Consider the following 18,254-nt stretch of genomic DNA (forward strand, 5'->3'; position numbering starts at 1 on the left):
AACCAATAGGTGACGAATAGAATGATCTTAAATTAAAGTATGCTTGTGGAGCAGTAATCTATTCATCACAGCAGTGAAACTGGGATTTTTTTCCCAATGGTGCCTACAGTTTTAAGTGTTTGCTCTCTGGGATCGTTCCAGGGAAGGTAAACCTCACTTCCCGATTTCAGAGCGTAGCCTTGGGGTAAGTGTGATTGGTCACTTGGGGACGCTTTTTGTGTGGATGAGTTATTTAACAACAGAAATTGCCTGGGTTTTAAAGCCTTTTGAATGTCAGTATTTTCTGTTGCTAGAGCTAGTTCTTTGTTATCCATTGTACCATAGTCTCTAATCCTAATACTCCTGATTATCCCTACTTACTGTGCTTTGGTTCACACCATGAAGCAGTCTTGGAGCTCATGACCTGGGTTCCTTTCAGATGGAACTAAACTGGAAGATGTGTTCCAACTGCAAATGAGCATTCAGCCCATGGGACCAGACTAGAGCTAGTCCAGAGCGTGTTTCAAGAAAAAATGAACCCTGAGATACCCATGTTGACATCAGGTCCTCTGCACTGTTTCTCTCTACAGAAGTTTCAGTCAGTCTAGACATAGCCTCCAATGGCAACTTGCGTTTGAGACTACCTTATTTTTGTTGAAGACACTCAATTCTGTTTTAATGACTTAGACACCTGTGTAACTGTGAAGAAAAGTAGTGCATGTGTGGGAAATTGTTCACGCTGCAGAAGCAGCATAAGCCTTCAATGTGATTTTCTTCCTTCATCATGCTCTCGGTGGAAAATGCAAGCAGTAATGCTATAAGTTAAGGAATAATGGTCCTTGTTCCTTGCTTTCCATTTACTAGAGGAGGGATCCTGTGAACTCATTCAGCTCTTTACATGATAACCAAAGGTGGCACCTGCTGGGGGGACAGCAGGGTCCTGGCAAGCTCTTCTGTCCTTCTTGGGGACTTGGGGCGCTCTCTGCATTGTGCATATTTGGCTTTGCCTGAGGGAGAGGCTAACTAGTGTAGTGGGTTTCAATTGGGATGTTACCATAGCATCCTGGGACTTTTACAATCTATTTAGAAGTCCAAAGGTTTGAAAAGAGTGCTTGAAAGTTTCTGAACTCTGGCAAGTTGCCGAAATGTAATTACACAAAAGACAAAGCCTTACTGAAAGCAGCTCTGTTCAGAGAAGCAGCACCTGAGTGCTAGAGTTCCCAGCATAGCCATTTCTGAGAGTTGGGGCTGTTTTATCGCAGTCTCCTCCCAGAACTTTTTTTTCTTCCTCTCAGGTGCACGTGCCATCCCACAAGCATAGACTGGGGGTGCTGCAAGATGCAGCTTTCTCAGCAGTGGTGTTGGAAGAGACTCTGTTCTGTGGTTTAGCTGCTCTGGGGCATGTAAAGAAAAAGAGTGAAAAAGTAAGCATCTTGAAGTCCCTACTGCAAAAGTTTCTTTAGATATTCCCATCGAGCAAGAACCTTGCTTTATTTTTCTCATCTTTCTTCAGAATATTCTCACAAGTGAATGGGAGAAGCTGTTTTGTTAACAGAGTATCCAGTTGTGTAACAATTCTTGCATGAAATATGAGCATTTGCAGTGAACTGGTGTTAACTAATGAACATTCACTTCAATTTCTAGTCTCAGTTTCAGCAAGACAAATAAAATCATGTCATTAGTAACTTCTGTTAATGTTCTAATTTGCCTGCTCTACTTACTGGTAATGTAGAGGGCCTGGGCAACCATTAGGTTTGCAATAGGAGGCTTGGACACTTGCAGAGTTGTTGAAAGCTTTCTTCTTGAAGGAATCTCTTGCAGATGGCTGCACTAAATGCCTAAAGAGGGAAAGAAGTTAACCAGAAGGGTGAAGAATCATTTTCCCTGCTTCTGGGTTCACAACCCCATTTCTAAATGATTGAGGACAAAGTAATACCTTGCTGAGATAGTTTGTTCACAAGTCTTTCTCCTGCAAATGTGCTGATAAGCTCTGGCCACCTAACTTTGCTAAGGGTATGAGTTGCTCAGTGAGAGGAAGGCAGATAAAGGGAAGACTGAGCAATGCTGAGGGAAGAATCTCAGCAGCTGGTGAACTTGCTGAGAATGTTTGAGCTAAGTTTGTTGCTTTGCTGTTGATATCTTGCTTACTTAAGCCATTCCTCTGAGTCTGCAGCCTGTTCCATTTTTGTGTTCAAAAGAAACTGGAAAAGACATCTGTTCGCATGTACATAAAAATCATAGGTGAGGCGTTGGTCATACCCCCTGCGTGCTGTTGGAATACCTGCAACAGCTTTGGGTTGTCACCACTTCTTTTTCTTCCAGAAGGGTTTACCTGCAAGCTGTTACTACTTGCCACTTTAACAGTAACTTCACCTCTGAGCAATTGTTAAGGAAAAGGTGGCCAAGTTATTTTCGTACTGCCCATCTACCCATGATAAAGGAATTTCAAAATACATAGTTTGTTCAAAATGTATAGTGTTCCTGTCTCTTGTAGTGACCTTAACCCTGCCTGAGAATAGATCTGTTGATTTGTCATGGGGCTGCTTGCTGGATAGCTCCATCATGGGCTGGCTCCTTTGAGCTGAACTTTTACAACTTACAAAAAGGAATTTATAAAGTAGGGTCTCTGAAATGCAGCATATTAACTGGGATAAAACTCCCAGGCTTGCAGACTTGAGCTTTTGGGGAAAAATCCTTCCATTGTATAGTTAAAATGTGATTGCAAGAAATGAGGAATGAAAGAAACATCGTACCTCTTTTACTCAACTAGCTGGCGGCACTTGGCTGTCAGCACATCCAGGTTTGCTGATGTTCCAACATATCCACCCACTCTTTTAACTGAGTAAGCAACAACAAATGATATCATACCCTTCTGCCTGCTAGGTTTAGAGAGCCATCCCATACTGAAAATGCAAGTGACTCAAGTTTTCACTTATTAGAACTAAGGAGTAATATGGTAGGGCTGTCTGCTGTGAATTAATAGTATGTTAGCTTCATATCTGGACCTTTCTATGATAGTTGTGCCAGGATCTGCTTGCAGATGTTGCATGTGCTGTAGTTGTTCCGAGCAACATAATTCGGTGCATTTAATTGTATCATTGTGCCTTCATCTTCTTTCCCTTCCTAAATGTCTCCCTTACTTGTGTCTTTGTTCTGAAAGCTGCCTTCTCATATTACACCAGGTTTCTTCTTTTTCATTCATATCCTGCTTTTCTCCATCAGCCTGTCAAATAATTAGCAAAACAATGCAAATCAGAAACGAAAAAAGTTTTACAGGCTGTGGTTTAGGATGAGAAGATCTGAAATCCCATTTCCAGCTTTGTCACAGGCATCTTGTGGGACTTTATGCAAGTTACTTTTCCTTACTCTGAACTGGTTCACTCTAAGGCAGTGAGCTACAGCACTTTGTAATGAATACTCTTTACTTACAATGATAGTCATGGGAGCCCTTTCCTGTAATTCTGGCATATTTTGATCAGGCACATGATTTATTTATTTACTTTAATCTCTTGGGACAATGGCTGTGCTTTCCTCTGGTTTGTATAGCACTAGTGCATGAACAAGGGTTCATAAATACGAAATAATATATTTGTCCATGATATTTACAGAAAGAGTATTCCTAAGTCCAGGATTCAAGAGTCATGAGTGTTTCTTAATCATAAGGTGATTGTACGTATTTTATTTGAGTTGCATTTCCTTCTGGGTAGGAGGGCTAGAAACAGTGCTCTGCACATAGCTTTCAACAGCTGACAAAAAATTCAATTTACTCACATGTCCTTGAGAACCAGGACACTAAAAAAAAGAAATTGTGATTCTTTTCTGAAAAATTGAATTGGCTTCTCTCCACGCACCCCCCATGTTACATGACTTTTTAATTTTGCTCAACTCTGTCTGGTATAATTCTCTTTCAAATGTGAGACCCTTTTCTATACTATGAAGGATAAAGTGATTTAAACTATTTATGTTTAAAGAGATGTTTTAAAATTGCAGACTGAGAGGGTTCACACTGACCACTGGATTTTGTCTGTTGTGGAGATGCTACCTATGGAGAGGTTCTGCTGTGATGAAAGTAAACTTGTATCTTTTCATTAAGTCTCTCCTATGTGGGAGAGTTAAGCTGCTGTCCCAAGTGAATGTTTTTAATGATCTCTCTGGAGTGTTTGAAAGCTTTGTCCCACTTGCACGATGCAGAGTGAAATGCATAAAATCTATCTTTGAGGCAACCCTGTCATTATACTTTTTGGTATAGAATGTTTGTATTTTGCATTTCTATTGTTCTTGCATGTTGAGCTTTACCATGCGAAAAGGAGAGCTTCTTGTGCTTCAGAGAAACCTTTTTAAGACAAATGTTTACTATAGTAAGTTAGCCTAAAGTGCTTAAAACTCAAAAATGAGAAATTTGTGCTAATATACAAGAATGTGAATATCAAATTGACTATTGATCATAATGAGCAGCTACTCTTTTCAAAATGCACTAGTGCAAAGTGATGTTTAGTGAAGCATCAATCTGCTTTTCATGACAGCTGAAGTAGATTTTATACATCCAATACAGTCAAGTTTCAGTAAGCTAGAAATGAAATCTTGAGGCTTCTGTTAAAGAGGTTTTTTTGGTGTTTTTTGGGGGTGGGGTTTTTTTTGTGTGTGTGTGGCTTCGTGGAAAACTGTGATAAGAATAGCAGTGAAATTCAAATGGTACTAAAGGAAAGGGCATCTTCTGGTCAGATAAACAACAATTACTCTTGGCCAGCCATTTTCCAATGGATTGGTTTCAAATAAGTGGCTCTTGGACACCCCTTGCTGGGATTCTTTAGAATGAATTTTACTTTCACAAACCTCTAATTCCTATAATTAAGTTCCAATGTGTGGTTTTTGCAAATAGCCTTCTCTCTAGAGAACAGATGGGTATAAACTTTGGAGATTTGGTTTCACAAAATGTAACTGGCAGTGGTTTTCTTGCTATTGTTCCAGCTGGCCCCAGAACACTCACACTGGTTCAGCTTTCTAACGTTCTCTTGTTTTGGCTTTATCTCCACAGTTTTAACAGCGTGCGTCAAGGAACACACGTCTTGTTCCGTGAGTTCAGCTTTGTTCAAGCTACCCCTCACAATAGGGCATCTTTTCTTCGGACCTTCTGGAGGTGTTTCCGAACAGTTGGGAAAAATGGAGGCAAGTATTCCAGCATCTGCTGGTGCTCTGCTACCTTGACATTAAAATCATTAGCTAGGCTATTAATGCAGTACAAATACCGACACTTTGCACTATGTTGTAATGTTCTAACATTGTTAATAGGGAGACACCGTCACAGCTGCCTGTGGAATAGTTAAAAAATACTTGCAGCATGAAGTGTAGCATAGGAGCACCTTGTTGCCAGTGCTGCTTCCATTACAGAACAGCATGTCAAGCAACAATAGATCAGAGGGAGGACATTTGTAGGCCTGTGCATGGGAATGGATAGGGGGGAAAAAAAAAGTGCTGGGGTGTGATGGATGGGAGCTGGGAGCAGGGTAGTGGACCCCGAGATGGTTAGAATATAGGATATGGAGCATGAGGGAGGTAGGTGCTGAGATTATTAGGCAGTTGGGGTACTGAGTGCTTTGACTAGGAGCCCAGCAGGAGGTAGAGTATATAGTGTTGTTGGGCTGTAGGGTGGCGAATGCTGCTGCCTGAGCTAGTCCTGGCACATCTCCTAGATGATTTTGCAGGATCCTGATGGCTGTGGAAGGGGGACCACTGACAACTGTGTGACCTCTTCCCCAACCTACCCACAAGGAAAAAGTTCCAATGCCAAAATAACTATTCAGCACTGTACTATCTTGTCTAGCTATTCTTGTACTGCACTCGGTATATTAGGTATTACAGAATTGGCCAGAGTTCAAAATAAACTCATGTAACTACATGCAACTAAAATTACATTTTGTTTTAGTTTTTGATTCAGTATTTTAAGCAAATACACTGAATATTGCTGTACAAATATGAATTTTGGTGGGTTTTTTTACTATGAGCCTCACTTGTTTCAGGCTATTCAGAATGCTTCCCTTGTTGCAGGGAAGACTAGAACCATCTCTTAAATATAGGTAAAACCTCACCTTCTCGCTAAGCTCTGCAAGACTTCTGCTCATGATGAATAGAGTTTGCAAGACTGTGAATAACAACTTGCATTTCTTGACATAAGCCATTTAGTTCCTTGGAAGTCAGACAATTGTATTTAAACATGACAAAATTTGCTATTGAAGTGACTGACTATGCTGTCTGTAACACCTTCTTCCCAGTGATAGGTACTTTGTTACGTTCTAAATCACTTAAATTAGTTCAGGGATAATATTTTTAAGACTTCAGATAAATTGTATGGTACTAATCTAACCAGTATGCAGTGAGGCCATATCTGATTTGAGGTCAGGTCATAGCCAGGAAAGATAAAGTGTAGACTCCTAGAACATATTTCTGTAGGGGAGTTAGAGATGATAGTGAAGAAGTCATCCACCAGAACTGCAGCTGTCAGTGGTAAACCTTGTTGACAGATTGAGAAGAAGCTATCTGATGAAAAGTAGCCACTGCTGTACTTAAAATGTAGGTTTTCGTCAGGCTTCATCTATCTAGCATCTGGCCTCAGCCAGATGATGGACATCTGGATTTTTTGGGAAGAAGGAAAAAGTTTTAGCTACGTAATATCTGCCTTCTCTTTTACCTTTAGCGGTTTTATGTGAATATGGAAAAGGTTGTGGAAGAAAATATAATCACCACGGTACTTTAAAGGAGGAGGAGGAGCATAGGAACAAAAGCTCAGGTGGATGTTACTATGCTGTGGTTGTGGCCTATAAAGAGTTCATAAAGTCTGAGCAAATATGGCATGTTTACCTGTGTATTTATATACTAACATACATTTTCTTTTTATATTAACTAGAAGCAGAAATGCATCACTTTAGAGAACTTGCTGTCAATATTTTAATCCCCTCAGTCCAATTTCTCTGATTCTCTAGCAGTAATTACAGTCTAGAACCTTGATTTTATTCATTTCGGTTTTATTTGCTATGGGATTTTTCTGCTATACTTGTGCATAGGGGAACTCAGAACATTCATGGTCTCTTAAGACCTAAGCTCATTTACTAAGAAGCTGCACCTGTGCAACATTGTGGGTGAAATATGGTCATTACCACACTCAGGCATAGATTAGACCTGGATTTTTTTCCTTGAAAAACATTGCTTTTAGATGAATGTGGGAAGGAATGCTGTTATACAACAAATGGCAGCAACCAGAAGCGAGATCATTGCTGATCTGAACTACAGAATTAGTCTCTTAACAATAGAAAAATTCACACTAAATGATGCCCAAAGCAAGTAAGACTTTCAACTTAGAGCTTTCTTTAGAAGTGTGGCTGGTGGTACATCTTCTAATTGGATTATGCCAGAAATTAGTTTTAAGTTGTTTCTTTATGATCACTACACTAGAACACAAGAACATATATGTACATATCAAATTAAAAACAGTTATACAAGCTTGCATGGAATCATGACTCTACAGATAGTTTGTTGCTACAGCATGTCATTTTATGATGATACAATTTTGACAATTTAAACATCATATTATGTGCAGCAGTGTATTCGGTTTGCATGGCAAGGTTTTGTAGTGTGGGGGGGGTGGGGGTGGGTTACAGCAGTGGCTTCTGTGAGACCCTGCTAGAAGCTTCCCCTGTGTCCGACAAGGCAGTGCCAGCTGCCTTCAAGATGGACCTGCTGCTGGCCAAGGCCAAGCCCATCAGCAATGATGGTAGCACCTCTGGGATAATGTATTTAAGATGGGGGGAAAAAACAACTATGCAACAGCATTCGGAAGAGAGGAGTAAGAATATGTGAGAGAAAGAACTCTGCAGGCCCCCAGGTCAGTGCAGAAGGAGGGGAGGAGGTGCTCCAGGTGCTAGAGCAGAGATTCCCCTGCAGCCTGTGGGGAAGACCATGGTGAGGCAGGTTGTCCCCCTGCAGCCCAGGGAGGTCCACGGTGGAGCAGATACCCACCTGCAGCCCAGGGAGGACCCCACGCCGGAGCAGGTGGGTGCCCAAAGGAGGCTGTGACCCCATGGGAAGCCTGCGCTGGAGCAGGCTCCTGGCAGGACTTGTGACCCCATGGGGGACCCACGCTGGAGTGGCCCATTCCTGAAGGACTGCAACCCCATGAAGGGACCCACGCTAGAGCAGTTCATGAAGAACTGCGGCCTGTGGGAAGGACCCATGTTGGAGAAGTTCATGGAGAACTCTCTCCTGTGGAGTGTCCCCACGCTGGAGCAGGGGAAGAGAGTGAGGGTGAAGGAGTGGTAGAGACAATGTGTGATAAACTGACCCGAACCCCCATTCCCCATCCACCTGTGCTGCTGTGGGGGAGGAGGCAGAGAAATCAGGAGTGAGGTTGAGCCTGGGAAGAAGGGAGGGGTGGGGGGAAGATGTTTAAGATTTAGTTTTTTCTCATTATTGTGCTCTGATTTGATTGGCAATAAATTAAATTTAATTTCCCTGAGTTGAGTCTGTTTTGCCTGTGAGGTTAATTGCTGAGTGATCTCCCCCTGTCCTTATCTCAACCCATGAGCGTTTTGTTGTATTTTCTTTCCTTCTGTCAGTTGAGGATGTGGATTGATAGAGCAGCTTGGTGGGTACCTGATATCCAGCCAGGATCAACCCACCACAAGGAGGTAGGTAAGTTATAGAGTCCTGGTACGAAATTCTGTTTATCCTGTCCTGGTTTCAGCTGGGATAGAGTTAATTTTCTTCCTAGTAGCTGCTATAGTGTTATGGATTGGATTTAGTATGAGAATAATATTGATAGCAACAACTAAAAACATTGGTGTGTTAAGTAGTGTTTATACTAAGTCAAGGATTTTTCAGCTTCTCATGCCCAGCCAGCAAGAAGGCTGGAGGGGCACAAGAAGTTGGGAGGGAACACAGCCAGGACAGCTGACCCAAACTATGGATATTCCATACCATATGATGTCATGCCCAGTATATAAACTGGGGGAACTTGGCCGGGAGAGGTGGATTGCTGCTTGGGACCTAACTGGGCATCGGTCGGCGAGTGGTGAGGAATTGCATTGTGCATCACTTGTTTTGTATATTCTAATTATTTTATTATTATTATTGTTGTCCTATTTTTTTTCTTCCTTTCTGTCCTATTAAACTGTCTTTATCTGAACCCACGAGTTTCACTTTTTTTTATTCTCTTCCCCCATCCCACTGTGTGGGCGGAATAGCGAGTGGCTGCGTGGTACTTAGTTGCCAGCTGGGGTTAAACCACGACAGTGGTTATCTTATACTATGCAACAGGGCAGGGGACAAAGAACCTGCTGGTTCTGAAATTGGAAGCAGTATGGCTCAGATTAATGTTGGTATGTTGCTTTTGAGACCTGAACTAGTCTTTCTACATTTGGTGTCCTGTGTCAGGTGTATGGGGAGTTATTCATCGAATGTCCACTTTATTTCAATAGAATTTCTGTGTGCAGAAAAGGATGAAAAAATGTCCTTTGCCTTCTACAGCAAGATTCTGCTCTGTCCCAGTTTCTCTCCTGGGTTTGTTTCTGGACAGGGATTGCTCTGTGCTTCAGTATTGTCATTGATTTATGTCTGTGAAGAACTATGAAGGCTTCTTTTGTCTAACTGTCAAAAGTATTACATTCGCCTACTTCCATGTCTCCCAGGATGTTCTCATTTTTATTTATTCCTTTGCCATAAAAGTGTTTACTGCCGTTTTCTGCCTCTTATTTACTTTAAGTTTCATTCCATTTGAATTTCTGTTTTAGGAGTGAGTGGTGGCTTTTTCTTATTTTTGTCCATCTGTGGAGGGTATCCCTGGTAAACTGCATATATGCCACCTCTGTGAGGATATAGGTCAACATAATAAATGAGAACTTGCATCAAAGCTTGCACCCTGGCTGGAGGGCAGCAAAGGAGAATAAAATTAAAGATGTAAGACAGTGCAATTTCTAAGCTTATACAAACTCAAAAACCCAAACAAAAAAACCCCCACCATTCCACTTCTGAGTGTTTAATTGGGATTTTAGAAAAGTAGACAATATCTCACAAATGAGTGAACTGATTGCTTAATCTGGCTGCTAGTTGCTCCTCCTTGATGCAGGGAAATTTACTGCTTTGTCTGTCAATTGTGAAATAACCATGCCTTGACTTGGAACATGCACCTCACTCACCCAAGCAGATGCATCTAGCCATGAGTTCTCAAAGGGCCAATAGAAGAGAAATCTATCTGAACAGGAGCAATACTTAAGTGTAACAATCTGTGTATGTGCAGAACCATGTAGACACTAATTGAAGTGCACTAACATTACTGTTTCTCTTGGGGAAATTACTGTAGATGTTACTTTTCTGCTTAATTCCTTATCCTTTTGAATCACTGGAAAGTAGTTCTTCATGGAGAGATGCAGCAACTTTTATGTTACATTTTTCTATGTTAGCCCTGCTACTTGATGAGTCCTGGTTACAGTGCCCTTCATAACTCCTTTTGTTTGGAGGTTAGATTTATTTTTCCTTTTGACTCCAAATAGTACCAAAAAATTACTAGCTTCACTAAATGTGATAGTAACATAATACACTTCAAAAAGTAAAGAAAAAGTTTGGGGTTTTGGTTAGGTTTTTTTGTTTTTTGTTTGTTTTGGTTTTGGTTTTTTTTTTAAAGAGAATTTCTGTTTGGTGATATGCTGTATCTGGGGGGGGGGTTGTTGTTTTTTTGTTTGTTGGGGGTTTTTTTGTTGTTGTTGGGTTTTTTACAGGATTTCCCACTGGTTTTAGAAGCTTAGCAAGATGCAGAGTTCTATTTTCAAGTATGCATAAGCATACCTAGGATTCCATGCATTGGGGGGGAAAAAAAAAAAGGTTTCTTTTAGAATGTGATCCAGTGTCAAGAAACTAGGGTGGACTTCACAAAATTTCTTCTCTCTCTCAAACACCAATGATACAGAACACCCATACAGGTGGTTAGAGGACAGCTAGCTTTTTTGTTGAGAAGCACAGAGCATAATGCTCAGTTAGGAACAGATTTCTCCCAAAGGAAGGCAAAATGACCAGAAGTCTTGTTTTCCCTCTGCTTATGCTTAAATTGACCTCTTGGAATCTAGCTGACCTGCTCTTTTGAATTGTCTGTTCCTCAGGACTCTTTAATTAAAACTGTGCTTTCTCAGTTTAAACAGCCCCTGCAGAGTTCTGCTGTGAAGCTTCATAAGGTCAACATATGCCTCTCCCAACCCCCATGGCTTTCATGTCTTGTTGGTTCTCTGTTTTTAATTAAAAGATTTTTCCTTAAATGCTTTCCAGCCAATTAGAGAAATTTTGAACTGAGAAACTTGTTCCAGGCCTGACGTATTGAGAAGTGAACAGAAAGCTCAGTCAGGACCATTGGCACTTTTTTTCTAGAGCCTCAGCTTTCTTTGGTGCTTTTCAACAACTTTTCTCTTTTTTCTTTTTTCTGAGTGCCTCCCCCCTTCCCAGCCCTGCACCCCTGCACCCCCACCCCCCCCTTTAAAATTGCTTCCAGCAAATCTAGCTGCTGTTTGATACCTTAGATATAGCCCTGGAATGGTTCAACACCAGATACGGGATCTTTTCCTTCCACTCGGGGTGATTGTTACTTTATTTAGATGTACACAGCACTGAAACATAAAACTGCTGCAGAAAGTGGTTTGGACTATATTGGTTGAGGATCCTTTTTGTAGACTCTTAACCTCCCCTTCAGACAAAAAGTACTGTTACTGCTCATATTGAAATAAAATCTTCTTATAATCTTATCTTGTTTCTTTCACATTCATCGCATGGTGCAATGGCTGCCTCTTTTGCTTCTGCACACTTGAATTAGGAAATTGGAAGCCTAACTACCTTTAGTGCTTGTGGAAGGGAGGTTTACCACCACAACCAAGCACATAATCTCTGTCATGGAATAGGAAGAGTGGTATGTCTCTGACTAGTTCTTCTTGAGTTCACCAGGAAGGCTAGATTCCTTAAATTAAAGAAATGTCCTATCCATATAATTCATGTAACCTGGAGACTGAGAAGAGCTAGAAGGACCACTGTTCACCCAGCTTCTTTGAAAGATTCTATTTTAATGAATTTACTGTCAAGATCACTTCCTTAAGGTTCCAAACCCCCTTCCGTCATTCTGATTCTTCCACATGGAACTCTTTATATTAAACTCCTCCCTCTTTTTTTACTCCCTCCCTTGTAAGCTGTTACACTATGTCCATTTGTAGCTTAGCCAATCTCTGTTTAGTGAGATGCATAGAACAATACAGCAATGATCGCAGCACGTGTCAGAATCTTCTGCCCTTTCCCTTTTATTACTAAAACCAAATCAGACCTTTATACCATGTTGTTGTAGGAAAGTTTTTATGAATCAGTAAGGTCTCCTAGTATGTCCTAAAGATAATTAAGCTGTGGATTTTAAAACAGTGTTCTCTGGAAGCTCATTCTCCAGTGAAATAGCCTTGGCTGAAATGCTTTATCTCCAGCCTTTATTCACTTTGTAGTTCCTTTGCCCTACAATTATAGCTGTTGTGATTTATGATTTATCAGTGTAGCTCTGCATGGAACCACTGATGACTCTGGAATATCAGGACAAAGGATTTCTGAAGCTGAGAAGTAAGTGGAGGATTACATTTTTAGAGATGGTGAGGTATATCTACAAGCATTCTAAGTTAAAACATCTGTATTGCATAGATCTAAAATGCATTGCAGTAATAATTTGTAGAAGTAGTAGCATGTGGGTCAGTGATGGAGTCTTCAGCTAGCCTCTCACTGAATTCAGTTCATACCATTCTGTCAATGCAGTTTGTGAAATTCAATGTAGTACACTGGAAGTCCTCCTTATCTAATCTGGTTTTGTTCCCCACCCCAGTATTACATTTCCTTTTCAACTATATCTCTGAACATGCACCAGCTCCCCTTAATTTCTAAATGTGTTTTCAACTTCATGTTCTAGGTGTATGTCTCTCTAAATGTACTTTTTTTGAAAACCAATAGGCTTTTCTGTTTGTTTTCTAACATTTTTCTGGCTGTTTTGTGTCTTTTAACAGTTTTTCACTGGTTGTGTCATTGGCAAATTAAATTAACATGTTTTTTACTTTTTGTCCCAGTTGAGTGAAACATTTAAATGAGCTTATATACAGTGATCATTGTTCCATTCTGCTAAGCAATTATCCAAAATTCAACTGGTAATTATTATTACCATTTGCTTTGCAGTCTTTTGGCAAGTTTCCCATCCCTTTGACAGCATTCTTATTCAAACCAACTGAAATGGATTTTTTCAATTAAGACTTTTTTAGCTTCCAATATGGGCCTGAAGAGTTAGTATTCCAAATTGTGGGGAAGCTCCCTGGAATAAAATTAGTTCTAAGTTGTGTGATCTAGGCTGGGATTCTGAATGCTCCATGTTTCTTATATTAAATTAACTTGGTCTATCTGTCACTTCTGACAAGTCTTGAGAGATGATCTGCACACTACATATGCATAGGTGATTGTCCAGTAGAAGGTCTGTGAAGCATTAGCTTCATTAACTAGTATGTTTTATGATGTTTCTGGTCCACTCGTCAGCAGCAGAGATGCTGAAAGGAAAAGAGGGAGGTAGACAAAAAAGATGAAAATCTTGTTTTTTCTTGATTCCTTATACTGTGACTTTCTGCAAAGAGGTTGTAAGAAAATAAGATCCTCTGTGAAGCCCACGTCTGCTTTCAGCCCACTGTTGGCTCTTAACCTGCCCTGAGATGTGAAAGTGCCTGAGCTGAGGAAAGGATTATCTTCATCCCTTCTTAGTGAACCATAAAACATACTTCTCCCCATGCTGTTGGCTTCACGTGTGTGTCTGTGCTGTGTAATACAATGTTTATATAGGCAGTCTAAGCTCAGGGTTGGTATTTCCATATGGTATAATTCAGCACTGTCTCAAGATGCTAGCTTGGGACCTGGAAGTTGCAGAGCTATATTTCTTTGACAGCAGCCTGAGACTAGTTGATCTATCTCAGCAGGTCAGCTGACATATGGGGAGTGTTGTTATGGTGAGTCCATGTAGCTCATTGCTGCAGAATAAACTCTGGCATCTCTGCGTTGAGCTACTGTGAGCAGCATAGATACAATCTGAGGGTTTAAAAGCACTATGAAGAAAGAATGTGTTCCGGTTTAGTGTGAACAGAAGAGTAAGGACCCTCCTTTACACACATGCAATTAATTCTTCAAAGTAACTTAGGTGCTAGGAGATGTCACGGTAAGTGGAGAGAGATCTACTGTTTTTAACATCTATTTTTTTTAAGTAATGTCCAGCTGCACATAAAACTTCTGAACCAGTCATCTTTGTGTCTTTATCGTCGCAGCTGCTTCTTACAGCTTTTCTCTCTGGTGGTCTTGTTATTCATAGTTTCCATCACTGCAAATTCACTTCCTAGCTTTCCTAAGTTAAGCCAATTGATTTATATAGTGTGCTCCTGACTCTAGAGTCTGTGTCTCCTAATGGGTCAAGCAGGCCTGACCTATATCTGTAAGGTTTTTTTGCCTGTTTGTTGATTGTGAATTGGGACAAGTGCAATCTCTTACCCCTGTTCTTCCATTCCATCTATTAGTTATACTCACAAAAAATTTAAATTCACTTATTCTGGTAAAATAAGCTTGGGAGTGCCATTTATTTCTTTTTGAGGAACTAATTTTTTCCCTGTGGTTTTAAAAGGACTGACATGAGCTGAATTTCTGTTTCTGTACCTGTGTTACTGAACTCTTCCAGCAAACATTTCTTGTTAGGCAAGATAATTGGTGCCTCCAAACTCATAATCTCTCAGGAAGTCCCTACTTTGCACTTCATTTTGAGGCCTTGGTGCCATTCAGTATGTCTGTGTTTGACTAAAGGTGTGATGTTGAATTAGTTTAGCTAAACAGTACAGCTGTGCTTTGGTGTAGAAGTTCTTACATCACTTTAAAGTCACCTTACCTCAATAAATGTCTGTAAGTCTGGTTTAAATCAGTATGATCATGAATGAAGGTGTTGTATACGATTAAAAGGATTGTTAGTTTATGCTCTGTTATGCGCCTTTCAAGAACCCTAGATGAGTATCAGTAGAAGTGATCTGCATGCATTAGTACTTTGATATATTACTACTACTTTGTGAAATGGGGCTGAGGTAGTACTATGGAAAACTTGTAATCTGCAAATAAGTTATGAAATGTAGTCGGTAATATTTATAAATGGAACTTGATCCATTTTTAATTTGTCACAGGGACATGATTCTGATAATGTACAGTCTGATTCCTTCATAAGCTGATTTGAGAGTGATTTGCATTCCATGCTCTTACTAAGCGTGAATCTCATCACCTATGTTGGCACAATGGACCTTTCTTGAGTTTGGAGGAGGAGATACTTGAATATCAACGTGCTCTTCTCGACCCCTTTTTCTCTCTAGAGCCATATCCCGTGGGGTTCTTCCAAGCAGATCTCTGAAGATGTTGAAGTCTTCTCTTCTGAAATGCAGGGCTGTGGTCCTGCTTTTTGCTAGGTAGATAAATTCCTGAAAGCTTCACAAAATGGTTTTTCAGATACGAGACAAAGACCTTAGAAATGCTTCAGGCGCAGGAAAAGCTTCCATAGAAGTTCACACCTTCCTAGACTTCAGCGCCAGTTAGCCAAAAACCACAAATCTGTAGGATAAGAGCTTTGCTAGTTCTAGTGCTCACAGAGATACTTGTCAAATCTTGTCTTCTCTGAGGTTTTCCTGCATTAAGGTCTAGTCCCAGAAGCAGTCAAAATTTACATCAGCTGATTTAATAAACTGGTATAGATTCCCCAGTAGAACTTGTGTATTATTTGTAATGGAGTAGCCTGGTGTTGCTTAAAAGAAGAAGCAATAGCATCAAGGGGGGCTGGAGAGTGCACAGAGTACATAATAAACCTAAAGGAAACCGAACATTTGAGAAGAAATGGATTTTGTTGTTGTTGTTGGAAAGTGCAAGTATGTTGGATTCTAAAATGTTACTAGTGTTCACAGAGGAAGGAGAGATGTCAGGAAAGGCGATATTGTCCTGAACAGAATTTCAACCCTTCCCCTTTTGTTCCTTTGCGCTGTAGGACAAACTTTCATTCTGAACTGTATTCACCCCCTCCTCTAGTCAGCCTTTTACCTGCCCATTTTTTTATTATTTTGTATCATTATACAATCCTCCTGAGTTTATCTGTTTGTTTTGATCATCTGTTTCTCAAATATTTATTTCCTTCTAGCCCTGGTATCTGGTATCTATTACTAAATTTCTCCCTATTCTTTGTGCTGGAGTTAAGTTATTGCATATTCAAAGTTGTCATCTACTTTCCAGTCAAATTTCCCTTATTTAATTCCCAGAATAACTTACACGTTATCTGAAAGGAAGTCAAGCTGTCAGTGCTTTTGCTGTGAAGCTGTCTCTGCATCACTATTTTATGTTCAGAACAAAACTTTTTCTTTATTTCCTCTTTCTCATCCCCACTCTCCATGTTCCTAATAGATATTTCATCACTTCTGCCAGCAGTGGCAGAGGGATTGCTGTGCTGTGCAAAGTTATAGTGCAAAGCAGATACTAGTCAACATGGTTAGGATACTGAACAGTTAATATTGCAGATTATTCCTGAAAGAATGTTAATTTTTCTGCCTACTCTGATTGGAAACTTCTTTTATCAAACCCTTGAAATGACTGAGAGAGTGTAATTGTCCTTAAGGCGCTGAGAAGTGTTTCATGGCTTTCTTCTGTGATGGACAGAACCTCAAATGTGATGTCTTAATTTCAGAATGATGATTAATGATGACACTTTTCTGTACCTGCTGTCTGAGGATCTCCAGGTATTTTACAGATGTTAAGGAATGAAACTTCCCCAAAATCATGACAATACTATTTTCACTTTACAGTTCCAGAAAGTGAGACAGGGAAATGAAGTGACTAGCTGAAGTTCATAGAGGTAAAATCAAGATGTCTGGCCTTTTGATATTATGAATTCAATTTTATATGCTAAAAATTGTATTTTTCTTACAGATACAGGCTTCTTTTACCATGAGACAAGTAGGAAAACACACATATGTTAGTATAAAGCAATATTGTGTAGATAAACTGTAAGAATCTGTCATCTTTTTCTTAGAGTTTTGAGAGTAATCATTGCCTTACTCAGAATAGTAGATCACTGTGCATGACCTACATGGGATGATGTAGGATATATTTTTATTTGTTTTCAAGTTTGACGTTATAACCCCCTTTGCTACTTAGTTTTCTAGACAAAGTCTTTAGAGCAAGACAGAAGTCAGATTAGTTAACATATGTGTTGTGATTTAACCCAGCAGGCAGCTAAATGCCACACAGCTGCTCACTCACTCCCCACTGCCCCCTGCAGTGGGATGCGGAAGAGAATTGGGAAAAAAAAAGTAAAATTCTTGGGTTGAGATAAAGATAGTTTAATAGGACAGAAAAGGAAGGGGGGGGGGGAAATTAGAATATACAAAACAAGTAATGCACAATGCAGTTGCTCACCACCTGCTGACCGATGCCCAGCCAGTTCCCAAGCAATGGCCTCCGGCCAGCTTTCCCCCTAGTTTATATACTGAGCATGACATCACATGGAATATCCCTTTGGCCAGTTGGGGTCAGTTGTTGTGGCTGTGTCTCCTCCCAGCTTCTTGTGCCCCTACAGCCTACTCACTGGTGGGGTGGGGTGAGAAGCTGAAAAGTCCTTGACTTAGTGTAAACACTGCTTAGCAACAACTAAAATGTCAGTGTATTATCAACATTTTTCTCATCCTAAATCCAAAACACAGCACTGTACCAGCTACTAGGAAGAAAATTAACTCTATCCCAGCCAAAACCAGGACAATATGTCATCAAGTTCTTCACCCCTATTGTAGAACCAGATGCTCAGTATCACTTTTACAACAATCCTTCCCTCTTCGGGAGAGGAAGGTAATTTCATGTGTGTGCATTAGTAATGTATACCCTCTCTGAAAGTACCTTGGCTCATAAGCATTCTGGTATTTAGCTGGTAACTGTATCACTTAGAAAGCCAGTCTCCTTGTATAGAAGTTGCTAGCTTCTAAAGTAAAATTGGCAAGAGATTTTCCCTTTTGAAGGAGCTCAAAATAGAAACTACTTTATATGCTGGAGTATCTTCTTTATTCATCTTCCCTCATTGTAAATTCAGAATATTTCCCTTTTATATAGAGGTTGCAGTCTTTTGTTGTTTTTTCATAGCTTCAAAGTACTAACTAGTAGAGTCTTGTTCAGGCATGTTGTTCTTCAAGGGACGT

At 40.2% G+C, this 18,254-nt stretch overlaps 1 protein-coding gene across 2 annotated transcripts in view; it reads left to right on the top strand.

Annotated features, from left to right (window-relative positions):
- The window catches only part of LOC104839693 (chromosome unknown open reading frame, human C11orf49), an 86,028-nt gene that overhangs the window by 22,595 nt on the left and 45,179 nt on the right, over positions 1-18,254 (top strand). For both annotated transcript variants that reach the window (XM_010580127.1, XM_010580128.1), the window contains exon 3: positions 5,015-5,145. In XM_010580127.1, coding sequence (XP_010578429.1) covers positions 5,015-5,145 — 131 coding nt within the window. The remainder of the gene's footprint in view (positions 1-5,014; positions 5,146-18,254) is intronic.

This window comes from Haliaeetus leucocephalus, unplaced genomic scaffold, assembly GCF_000737465.1.
Source record: "Haliaeetus leucocephalus isolate CR32 unplaced genomic scaffold, Haliaeetus_leucocephalus-4.0 Scaffold696, whole genome shotgun sequence".
In the NCBI taxonomy this organism is placed as follows: domain Eukaryota; kingdom Metazoa; phylum Chordata; class Aves; order Accipitriformes; family Accipitridae; genus Haliaeetus; species Haliaeetus leucocephalus.